Below are 13,096 nucleotides of genomic sequence, written 5' to 3'. Positions count from 1 at the left end.
GGAGTAGTTCCATGGGATCTTTAACATCCCCTTGAACAGGCAGAAGGGGCCTCAGTTTAATGAATCATACGAAGGATGATATTTAATTCAAATTTAGTTTGAAGAAGTGTCATCACTCCTTATAAAAACCTACCCTTAATCCCTCCAAACTCACAAACTTAAGACTATCTCAAACCTGCCCTTTCTGGCCAAAGTTTTGGAATGTGTCATTGCAAATCAACTTCGCTCACACCTCTCCCTCCACTCCCTACTCAAACTCTTCCAGTCCAGTTTTGCCCTACTCACAGCACAGAGACAACGTTCGTCAAAGTAACAAATCACTTCCTCTCTCTCTGTGACCAGGACTCCCTCTGCCTCCTTGTCCTCCTGGATCTCTCTGCCATGTTCGACACAGACGACCATCCTCCTCCACCGACTCCCCTCCCTCATCCACCTTAGTGAGATGGCACTCGCATGGCTCGAGTCCTACTTAACCAACCGCCAACAATACATCTCGGCAAATGTTTTTTTCTCCCATCCCCACTTGGTCACCTGTGGATACCTCTAGGCTCCATCCTTGGCCTCTTCTTTATCTACATGCTCTCTCTCGACGATGTCATCTGCAGACATGGGGTCAACTTCAATATGAATGTGGATGACACTCACACCTACTTCTCCTCCAGCTGCGACTCCCAGTCACTGATGTCCTGTCAGCTTCTTTGACAGACATCAAGGCCTGGAGAAGGGCAAGCTTCCTGCAGCTGACTGTTAGCAAGATGGAAGCCATTCTCTTTGGTTCCCGTCAACGTCTTCTCTCCTGCGGGTCTGAACTCCTCAACCTTCCCGGGCTCTCCCTCATACTCACTAAATCCGTGCACAACATAGGAGTCAGGTCCCATCCACAGCTTTCCTTTCTACCCGACATCCATTCCCTGACCAGGAATGCTTTTTTCCACTTCCACCACATTGCCCACCTCCATCTATACCTCACAACCAACACAGCCAAAACCCTCCAAGCCTTTGTCACTTCCAGGCTGGATTATTCCAATGCCCTTCTCGCTGGTCTCCCCAGCTACGGCATACACAAAATTCAACTAATTCAGAGCTCCGCCGCCCAGATACTAACCGGCGCAAAACTCTGTAAACCCTTCACACCAGTCCTTGCCAGGCTCCACTAGCTCCCAATTACAAATGGATCGATTTCAAGATCCTCTCACTCGTTTTCAAATCCCTACATGCCCTCGCACCTCCCTACCTATCCGACCTGCTGCCTCCGCTCGGATGGCCCTTCTGTTTGTCCCTCATCCCCAAAAGAGACAGACTGATTGAATCCCTTTGAACTATCAATTGAAGAACTGACTGATAAACTGAAGATCTGTTAAACTGACCAGCTTCTGAACTGTTCAGACAACTACAGTACTTTGCCTTATTCCTTCTCCATTAAGTTTGGAATCTCAATTAAACGTCATGGGCATGTTTGAAACTGTAGCTGCCCACCAAATAAACATGACATTACACAATCTGAGTTATCAGCCACACTAAGAAAGTCTGAATTTATTATTTGAACTGCAACACCCACCTGTACTCCCTCAGCATTGCTGATCAGTAGAATATAGGCAAAGGTTTGTGTCTGTTTTGAGTTAATTCATGTGTCGCATTCTTTAGAGTATACACACTGTCAACAATAACAAGATTACATTTGCATAGTGTCTTTCACGTCGGGAGGACATCCCAAGGCAGAGTACAGCATTTCAGACCTGAGCTGGGGTTGGGGCGGGGGGGAAGGGAGGGGAAGGGGGGTGGCCGATGGCATGGTCGAAGAGGAGTGTCTTGAGGTGGGACTTGAAGGAGACTAAGGAGGGGGCGAGGCGGAGTGACTGGGAGATGGAATTCCAGAGGTTGGGGGCAGAGTGGCTGAAGGTTCTCCCACCAATGTTGGGCGGGTGGGTCGGGGGATGTGGAACAGGCCAGAGCTGGCTGAGCGGAGGGAATGGGTGGGTTGATAGGGGGTTAGGAGTTTGGTGCAGGAGAGGACACGGGCTGCAGAGTTCTGGATTATCTGCAGCCTGTGGAGGGAGGAGTTGGGAAGGCTGACAAGCAGGGTGTTTGCATATAGTCGAGCCTGGAGGTGATGAAGGCATGAACAAGAGTTTCAGCGGCCTGAGGGGAGAGGTAGTGGCGGAGTCGGGTGATGTTACGGAGGTGAGGGAAGGCAGAGCGTGTCATGGCTTGAATGTGGGGGAGAAAAGACAGTTGAGGGTTGAACAAGACACTCAGGTTCCTGACTGGTTTGGTGAGTTGCAGTGAGCAACCATGGAGGTTGATGTTACCAGAGCCTGAGGTGCTGAGGCGCTGGTGTGAGCCAATCAGGAGGGCCTCAGTCTTGTTCACATTCAACTGTAGGAAATTTGCCCTCATCCTGGACTTGATGTCCGACAGGCAGTCTGTCAGGACAGCAGTGGTCCTGGAGTTGAGGGTGAAGGCAGAAAGATAGAGTTGGGTGTCATCCGCATACATGCGGACGTTGACCCCATGTCTGCGGATGATGTCACCAGGGGGAGCATGTAGATATTAAAGAGGAGAGGACCAAGGACAGAGCCCTGGGGGACGCTAGACGTGACAGTGCGGGGGCTGGAGGAGAAACCGTTAGAGGCAACAAAGTGGAGACGGTGAGAGAAGATAGGAATCGAACCAGGCAAGGGCAGGTCCGTGAAGATTGAGTAAAGCGGAGAGGTGGTGTATGAGGATGGAGTGGTCGACAGTGTCGAAGGCGGCAGAGAGGTCAACAATATCTGTTGAAACGTAAACCCTCTAAGTGTCACATTTGCTAGAAATTCTCCTTTGCTTCAAAGTACAGTCACTTCATATTACAGTAAATCTTATTGCAACATCCTCCCAACTTGAAATGTGCTAGGTTCAAATGCAAGGATTATTTACTAATAATAATTATTATAATTTTTGTGATTATACAATTACTAATTAAATGATGCAGTACTTCCCCAACACCGCACTGGAGCAACAGAGGAGACTGAGCTCAAAGTTCCCAATGTGGGTCTTGAGCCCAGAGTTGAGAGTGCTAAAACAGGATTCTTGATGAAGGACACTATTCAACTTTCTCGGCATTTAAACTTACACCTGAAGCATCCAAACTTGGAGAAAGTTTTGATTATCTAAATTCAGTTGAGGACTTGTCATTTGTTAGCAGTCAGTGGTTTGGAGGAAGCCCTTGGGCCAAAGGGCTTCATCCAAAACAATCTTATGATCTTATGACCTTTTAACTTATTAGTATTTATTTCTTCTCATTTTCTCCAATGATCTTGTGTTATTAGCCGATGTACAGATGTGAGTATTACATCAAGCTGCGTGCAGGCTTCTGTAAAACTGTTTTTCCCAACTTCCCCTCTCACTTTGAACTTCCTATTTATCAGCGTGTGTGCCTCATTGTTCAAAACCCGCTTCTGCATTAAGCTAGGTTTCCCTGAACAAAGATTAAGTAGCTCACAAATAAAACAAGATGCTTTGCTACAAAACCATTTCTCCAATCTACTGGGTTCTTGGATACATTTAAAAAAATACTTTTTAAAAATATTTATTCTGTGATGACATTAATAAACATTATCACAGTAGTACACTCTATAAGCAATCTATTGGTACAACGTACTGAAGCCAAATGATAGTGTGCACTTTACTAAAAGGGTAACAATAACAGGTTGCCAGGAAGAGTGTTTGATACCAGGACATCAGACTCAATTAAAAAGTAGCTTGATGCTGTGATGGGAGGATATTCTAAGATGAGATTGGATGGGCCAAAGGGCTTCAACCAAAACAATCTTATGATCCTGTGACTTTTTAACTTATTTTTATTTGTTTCTTTGTTCTCATTTTCTCCAATGATCTTGTGCCATCATTTCAGAATCTTGTGAAACTTGTGTCAGACAGGAAGGCTGGAGCTAACCCTTGTGAAAGGTCGGTATCCATCAACACCCAACTCTCCAGCAGGAGCCTCTACCTTGAGATCAGGAGCATGAATCCCGAATGAATATTAGCCTCCCAGTACTAGACTGGGAGAATTATTGTACAACCTCAGAAAATACTCTGACCCAATGATCCAGTATTGCACAATTCACAGTCAAATGGCTAACTTGTGTGCTATTTGGGATCTCAGAAATATTTTGCTTATTTTGTTAATTCATTGTAAAAAGAATATTGGATATACTGCATTTCTTTCTGAGACCTAGTGCATAACTATGTGCCCCTGTTTTTTTTAATTTGATGCATTCTGCTGTAAAATGCAAACACTTGGATCTAAAACATATTTCAGTTTACTCACTCTAAACCCAATAAGATGAGATATTTTGCTGGTCAGTAAGTTACTGACCTTGGTGGAATGGACGTAATAAAGGAAAATCCCTCACCTCAGGTGTCAGACGAGGTGAAATATAACATTCTGAAGCTTATGATAAAAATAACACATAATTTGATAAAGAGTCACCTATACTTCTCTGATGAAAATATACCATGTGATATGACTTTAATAATTGTACAGTCCATGATCAGATTTGAGTGCTGCAAAATGGCAGGATGAGATGCCAAGCAAGGGAGAAGGTGGAGAGCGAGGTGATCATGGACTCAGTCGAGAGGTAGGCCTTAACGTTTAAAGATAGATAAAGAAAGAGTGAGATATTACCGATATTATTATGTGGGGTGCCTTTCACCAACATGCAAACTACACCTTGTCCAAATATTAGCCCAATTCAAAATTCCTCTACCATCAAATCCTCCCATAGAATATTCCAGTGAGAGGAATTCTTTCAATTAAGTAACCAGTTTAGTTTGGATCAATTCCAGCTCTATAAATCAACATTAAAGTTAAAGAGTCCAAGGAAGTCAGGAGTGAGTGAGAAAAAGAGGTTCAGAGGAAGAAACAATCCCTCAATTTATAATCAAATTGTTCTTTATCTAAACTAAAATATTGGATTCTGAACTTTTTCTAAACTTATTGACGATTAAGAAGTGTTATATTAAGTCCCCCAAATCCAATTACTTTAAAGCCTGTCTACAAGTGACAGTAACTCAGTTTATAGTGCTAGTTTATATGTTTAAATGTGCCAAGACAGCAGAACAAGAGAAAACTAGTTTAGAATTGCAAAGAGTAATTTCAGGACAGACACCAGCGTAGATGTGGGAAATAGGGGTGCTGGGGGGGGGGCAGCTCCCTCTGACTTGAAGTACAAAGGTGCTGTGAACCTGCTATTGCCACTCTCTGCGAGGATGGTAGGTTAAGTATCTGGAAGTATGAAGTCATACAAAATGTTCTTGTGAGTAATGAGGTGTGTCTCCCCATTGGTCTCACTCTGAAAATAGAGCATTAAACTAGTGTTCTGATGGCTCTATAGGTAGCAATAGGATGTAGCACTAGGAGGATTCATGCTCCTGATCCCAAGCCTGTGTCCCTGCTGGAAGGTAGGAGTGTAGGTGGACATTGGGTGAGGGCAAGATTGGACACGGCTATGATGCCTGCTGACTGATCTTTGCATGTTTATTCACACATGAAAAACAGGCACTTACTTGAGATACCATTAGTTGGCTGGAACCTATGGATATTGTACCCATGACCTTCAGAAGAGGACGGCAAGAACATTGGGCAAGAAATTCAGACCCTCTTTCTTTGTTCACACTACCTGTGGCTCATAGAGTACAAACCTGCAATGTTACTGGAAATTATAATAAATTATAATCCTTGCATTTAATATAGCACTTTATCAAATTGTTGAGACTTCTCAAAGCACTTCACAGGATATACTGTAAAGTGAATTGACTTTGTATTTTGTGGGCGAAACGAGACAGCCACTTTGCGCACAGCAGTGTCCCACAAACAATCATGGAGTGAGTAATCAATTCTATTTGGGGTGTTTGAAGGATACTGGGAGAAATTCAAGCAGACAACACCCCCGATACTGCAACACACCCAACACTGCATTGGAATGTCACCTTAAATTATGCGATTCCAAGTCCCAAGGTGGGGCTTGAACTCAGAACCTCTGACTGAGGTGAGATGCTACCACTGAGATAGGCTGAAACATGAGCAGTGTATTCCCTCACACCATAAAACAAGGTGAGCTTCCAGGCTAAGACAAGATGGAATTTTGAAATGTCAGCCTTGGATTTGCATGTACAGTAGAGCCAGCAGCTGAAGGCAATAGGGATGATTCACTACCCAAAAATGTAATTTGAGCCTAAGTTTCATTCTGTGCTGATTTCGATGGTGAGCCTGAGTTACACGTATCATTACCTTTCTAACTTTGGTAAACACCTAAAATCTTAGAGATAAACAAAGTAAACACCCATTATTCAAAATGCAAATGCAAGGATTATTATTTAAGATTGCACAAGATAGTTTGTGTACATTCTTCCCAATCAGCTCCCAAGACGTGAGTCGACCTTTCTGATTTGCCTATTTTGTTGATGTTGTATCTGATAATTTGTTGTAAAGCAGGAAGTGAAGTGGGCGAGGCTGCTGCACAACGTGAAATTGACAAGAAGTTAGCGTTGTTCATCTGAGCTGCTCTTTCTGCTGCGATAGTGCTCAGCTTCCAATCCTGAAGATGGGTGTGACGATCTACTACACCACCATAACTGCAAGCACTAAGGTACTTTCCGATCTACTTGGATCATTTGCTTTGTTCCTGATGATTTTGTATTGTAGTTTTATTGCGTTTTGTAAGTGTCTGTCCAGCCAACCATCTGCTCACAACACCTCTTAGTCACAAGCCCAACTTCCACTTTTTGTGCACGACTGGCTTGGTAAATATTAGCTGTGATCATATATTGTTTTGAATCAAATTGAAGCGGTGTTCATTTTAAAATAAGTTAGCCTTTATATGAACTATTTTTTGCTGACCGAACATGAAATACTTAGTCAGACAATTAGAAAGAATGCAAATAGGCAAGAGCAAATTCATCCAATAAAGAATTGTCAATGTATTTGTTTGCAAAAAACCCACCTGTCTTAAACGATCATTGTGTTCATGAAATTCGTTTAAATACAGTATTTACAAGAACATTTTAAAAACGGGATTTCAAAATGGTAAGAAAAGGATGTATCTTTTTTCTCCAGAAATATGCAAGACTAGTTATCGAAAGACCATTTATGCTACGAGATAACAATATTCTTCCAAAATGCAAGAGCGTTAGAAGATTTTCATAATTTGAAGTTTTCCTACTTTTAGCTTGGGTGATGATATGGGCTGGAGAAGACATTTATGAAAACAGGTTGCAATGATAACACTTTTCATATACTCATTATTTGGAACTCATATAATCTAAATTAGGGTTCTCAAAATTTGTCAATGTGAGCCTCCCTAAATTAAGAAATGAACAATCTCACCTCCCCAAAGTTTACTAAGACAATGCAAAGACTCCTATGCTTCGCAAGAATATGAGTAACAAAGTAGAAGGGTTTTGATCAATGTAGTTATAATAAGAATATGAGTGTTACGAGTGCTGATTATACTTCATGAGGAACCTCCCGACGTGAAAGGCGCTCTATAAATGGAATCTTGTTGTTGTTGTTGTCTTATCTCACGGTTCTGTTCAAAAAGAGTACAAATTGCAGCAGCTGCAGCTGAAATAAAACTTAAAAAACATTTAGGAGATCATATTACCAGTTAATTACAGTTTATGCCAATACAATATCCATTAGTCCTACCTTATCAGTGAGAGGAGTGAGCCTGGTTCCTTGCTGTAGTGGAATTTGGGGTTGCAATGTAGAAAGATAGAGACGTTGGTTCACACCCCTGTTTATCAGCCTGGATGTCTTTTTAAACCCCCCACCCCGTGTTGTCTCGGGGATTGTTGTGGTGGGAAGCATGTCCCCAGGGAGGCGCGCCCCATAGTTTGAGAACCTCTGGTCTAAACTGACACTTCAGTGCAGTGCTGGGGGTGTATTGTCAGACACAAACCACAGTCACTTTACACTGTAAACTGTGAAGCACAATGAGACAGCTTCCCGATCTAAAAGGCACTATATCAAATGCCAGGATTATTGTTAGGATGAACTTCTTAAGGTATTACACAAAGACCATGAAGGCTCTGATCGGAGGCTGAGAGAGTTTCGAAAGCAGGGCGAAGGGATTTGAGAGAGTTCCAACAATGGTCTTAAAAACTAAAGGTGAGAAGGAGAGAGTGAGGAACAAGTAATAGACCAGAACTGGAAAAGTGGAGGACATGGGTAGAAAAATAAAACTGAAGGAGATTGAAATAAGTAGGGAGGGGCAGGGCAGTGAAGAAATTTAAGGGCAGCTTAAAGAATTTGAAGTTGATTTATTGTGGTACTGGCTGTAAGTAGAGTGTGGTGCGGATGGGGTTAATGGGTGGGTGGATAAATTACGGTCTGCGGAGCTTTGGATGAGCTGTCACTTGTGGAGAGTGATTGTGAAATTGTTTGTCCTATACACTTATAATTAACCTTACATTTGGTATAGCACCTTATCATAATCATCAACACGTCTCAAACCAAAATAATACTACTAATAATAGTAAACAGGTAATTTGTGTACAGGAATGCTTCACAAATAGCCATGAAGTCAATGACCCAAACTTATCTAGAGGATTTTTGGCCAGGATTCAGGAGAAACTAACTCCCTTCTCTTTTCGAATAGTGCCATGGGATCTTTAACGTTCTCGTGAACAGGCAGATGGGACTTTGGTTTAACGTTACATCTAAAGGATGGCACCTCTGACAAGGCAATGCTCCTCTAGCAGTAGTGTCAGGCTAGATTACAAGTTCAAGTCCCGGGGCTTGAATCCCCAACCCTCTGACCCAGAGATGAGTGTTACCAACCGAGCCCGGCCAACGCAAAAAGAAAGACTTAATATCCTAATATCTTGGTTTATCTCCTGTTATTTGGGAAACTGGATTCTATGGAGATGTGACCTGACAGATTTGCTAAATGTAGAGTTTATATGACCATCATGTTTGTGTTCACATCTTATAAGTCAAATCATTACTTCTCCTGATTGGGCCTTCCTGCCTTTTTAGCAATCAGAGTAAAAAAACAGGATCAACATTTTGCTGAACTAAATGTGTCTATCCGCCGTTACTATTTTGCAACACCCGGTGCTTAATATAGGAAGCAAATCCTGGTTTCATCTTCACTGTAAAAATGCAGTAAAACTAGTCTGATCCTTATTTTTGAAGTACATTTGAACATCATGCCCAGACATTTCTGGTGTTCTTTACTGTACACTTGCAATAAGATTTTGTGTTGTACCATTTTTATTTAGTTATTGGCTCTTGGTCTCCTTGTGGACATAGGCATCCTAATTTTGTTTTGAATTCAAAGTTATGATTCTTTCCATTTCTATTGCGAATACATGGTTGTCAGCTCCCCACCCATTCTTTTCCTCGCTTGCCTCCTTCAAAACCCATCTCAAGACCCTCCTCTTCGACCGTGCCTTCAGTCACCCTCCTATCCTTACCTTCCCTGCCCTCCAGCCCTCCTGATCCCAACCACCAGCTCGGCTGCGGATCCCTGACTATCCAGCGCCTTGGGATGTTCTCCTGACATGAAATGTGCTATACAAATATAATTTGTTGTTATCTAAGTTACAACATTGAGACTGGCTGGAGCTTTCTGATAGTTTTCTATTCAAAACATTTTTTTATTTTCCACAATATATTAAGATGTACAGATGAGCACTGTACATGTCTAAAAATACCCACACACCCATAAACACTGTACATGCTGTAAATTCCCACCCATAAGTTTAAACACATATACGTGCATGTATATACTTGTACACTTATACACTAAATGAAATCTTCTTGCTGTTGTTGTTGATGTGCATGTGTATGGGTGTGTAAACATGTAATAATAATAATAATAATCCTTGCATTTGATATAGCGCTTTTCACGTCGGGAGGACGTCCCAAACCTCTTCACAGAACACACTGTAAAGTGAATTGACTGTATATTTGTGGGTGAACGCGGCAGCCAATTGCGCACAGCAATGTCCCACAAACAGTCGTAGATTGAAAATGACCAATTTATTATTGATTTTGGTTTTGGAGGGATTATTATTAGGCGTGTGGGGCAAGTTTCCTTACTCCCACACTCTGGAATGGCATCCTGAAGTCACTCTCTCTCGCTCGCTCCTTCCCACCTCTAAAGCCCACCGTAAGACCTGTTTGACCGCACTTCTGGTCTCCTTTTCCACATTCCAAGCTCTCCACATCCCCAGCTCAGGTTTGCAGTCAGCTACCTGAAGCATTTTGAGACATCCTTCTGACATATTACTACTACTACTAATAATAATGATCCTTGCATTTGACATAGTGCCTTTCATGTTGGGCGGATGTCCCAAAGCTTTCTAAGCTGCTAAACTGAGGTCATGAAAGCCAATTATAATAAATGTAACTTGTTATTATTGTACTCAGGCTACAATTGACCCTTGTTATTTTTCTTTATCTTCTCAGATTGACAAAATTCAGAACCAAATTTTCAATCTCTTGGAAGGAAACCATATACCTTTTAAGTTGGTGGATGTTTCAACAGATAAAGCTTTTATGGAGAACCTGAGGCAGAAGTTAGGAGATCCCAACGCATTGCCACCACAGATCTTTAATGGAGATCAATATTGTGGGGTAAGCTAAAACTTCTTCTTGTGAGTGATATCCATGTTGTAACCAAAAGGGATTACAGGAAGTTGGAAACCAGAATCTATGAACTAACACATCTGACCGACTGAGCTGCAATCAGTCTTCTTCTCAAAATGTGAGCAATAGCAAGAGTTTATGAAATCATTGTGAAAGATCAGAGAACATTTCATCACAGCATGTGGAATACACCATTGACACTCATACATTTAAAATCAGCAGTTGGGTAATGTACTGTTTAATTTTGTCCCTCATACAAGCCTTTGTTACATCCAGGCTCCACTATGCCAATGCCCTGCTTGTCGGCCTTCCCAATTGTTCCCCCCACAAGCTGTAGATCATCCAGAACTCTGCAGCTCATGTCCTCTCCCGCACCAGGCTCTGTGACCCCATCTCATCCACCCTCGCCTCGCTCCACTGACTCCCCATCCCTCAGAGGACTTAAGCCCCTCCATGGCCTTGCCCCTTTTACTGCTCCGACCTGCTAACCCCTTATCAACCAGTTCACTCCTTCCACTCAGCAGGCTCCGGACTGCTCCATGTCTCCCGCCCGGCCCTCCCCACCATTGGCGGTTGGGCCTTCAGCCTCTCTGTCCCCACCCTCTGGAACTCCAACCACATTACCTTCGCCTCGCTCCCTCCCTTGCCTCCTTCAAAGCACGCCTCAAGACCCTCCTCTTCGACTGTGCCTTCGGCCACCCACCTACCCTCTCTGCCCTCCGACCTACCAGATCCCAACCCCCCACCCCCCCACTACCGCTCAGGGCCTAATCCCAATCGCCTTGGGATGTCCTCTGATGTGAAAGGCATTTTACACATGTAATTTTGTATTGTATTGTAGTTAGTATGCAGTTATTGATTCAAGATACTCTAGAATATAAGGAATAAGATTTATCCAGCTGAACATGCTACATAAGTCTTGTTAAGTATAATATTTAATTGAGTTTTACTTGTAATATGTTTTGCTTCAAAAAAAAGACAAAACAGTTCTATTTAGTTAAACTACCAACTGGAGTAAAATCAAAGAAGCCCACAAATAATTCAATCAAGGCACAGCAGTGTCCCACAAACAGTCATGGATTGAGTGACCAAATTATTATTATTTTTTGGAAGGGATTATTACCCCAGGAAAGTGATCCACCAGTCGACTACCAATTGGGTTCCTACTTACTGCTAAGTCAACAGAGATGCGTGTAGTAAGGAAACTTGCCTAAGGTTTCGGCTTGCCTGGGAATCGAACCTGGGTCCTCTCGCTTTCCTTTTACTTAACTTAAAAGTCATTCTACCTACTCAGTTGATCTAGTATGGCATTTATCCTCATATTATTTACTTGCACACATCAGCAAATTGGACATCATTATAAGACGTGCTCTCTTCCAAGTCATTTATGAATAATGTGATCAGCACAGAACCCAGAATAGACTGTGTGCAGCCGCAGAGGTCAAAGCAGGAGATTCCAAAGACTCTTCTGTGAGTTGTCAACTTGTAAGAGTTTTCCTGACTCCTCACTTTGCTGCTGGTGATCTAATTGATTCTATCTGGCGTAAACCATATTGCAACTGAAGCTTTATAACTGCCTAAAGTTCCCACGAATTCTCACCCATTACAGCTATACAATAAGCAAGAGGACAGATTTGTCTTTTTTCAGTGATTTAACTTTTCATGGACTGATAGGTGCATACTTTATTTGTAAACGTATTCTGATTTAAGAAACCACTAATTCTTAAATTCATTTCAGGATTTTGATGCCTTCTTTAATGCTGTAGAAAATGGGTCGTGGAGAGCATTCTTCAAGTTGGATCCAACACAGAATCAAAAATAAGCACGTGCATAGTTTTTTTCAGTTCATTTTTTTCTGTCAGTCCCAGCGCTTTGGGATGCCCTATCGATGTGAAAGGCACAATGCAAATGTAATTTTGTATTGTATTGTATTTTCTTCAAAGTTCATTATTGGATAATTCTCTTTGGGAACAATGCTAAAAGCGCTTTGATTAATTCAAATTCAAATGTTTCACTGGGTCTCATTAAGCTTGTCATTGAGTTTGCTCTTGGACTTTTGTTCAATAAAAAAAGTTTTACTTGTATAAACAGTATAAACATATACCTGTTGAAAATCTTAGAGAATGTAAACATTACAAAATAAAATGAATCTTATTCAATTCCTTTCCAACTCAGGTCTCCATACTATAAAAAGGTTATAGCAGCGATGGAAAGAATGCACTGTAAGATTATAAGGATGATACCACGGCTAGCAGATTATCTTTGTGCCGAGTGGCCTGTTTCCATGCATTACTTTATTTTAATTTTCTAATTTTTATTGTTCCTCCATTTTGCAGAGTTTGAAGTGAGGTTAAAACCTTTACCTGACTTTCACAGATATTTACGGGATTAATCCACAGCAATGTGGATGCCCTGTTCCCTTGGGATCTGCCCATAATGAAGGGAATAAAGTGTTGTCTC

At 42.0% G+C, this 13,096-nt stretch overlaps 1 protein-coding gene across 1 annotated transcript; it reads left to right on the top strand.

The window, feature by feature from the left end:
* The first annotated feature begins 6,534 nt into the window (after window positions 1-6,534).
* On the top strand, window positions 6,535-12,804 carry zgc:153284 (SH3 domain-binding glutamic acid-rich-like protein 3). Its single transcript, NM_001292118.1, is given in 3 exon segments — window positions 6,535-6,629; window positions 10,457-10,624; window positions 12,375-12,804. Coding segments are annotated over 3 exon segments (297 nt in total). The 5' UTR covers window positions 6,535-6,584; the 3' UTR covers window positions 12,459-12,804.
* The last annotated feature ends 292 nt before the right edge of the window (window positions 12,805-13,096 follow it).

This window comes from Callorhinchus milii, unplaced genomic scaffold (genome assembly GCF_018977255.1).
Source record: "Callorhinchus milii isolate IMCB2004 unplaced genomic scaffold, IMCB_Cmil_1.0 Scaffold3, whole genome shotgun sequence".
Taxonomy (NCBI): domain Eukaryota; kingdom Metazoa; phylum Chordata; class Chondrichthyes; order Chimaeriformes; family Callorhinchidae; genus Callorhinchus; species Callorhinchus milii.
This window is presented reverse-complemented; position numbering and strand designations above follow the sequence as displayed.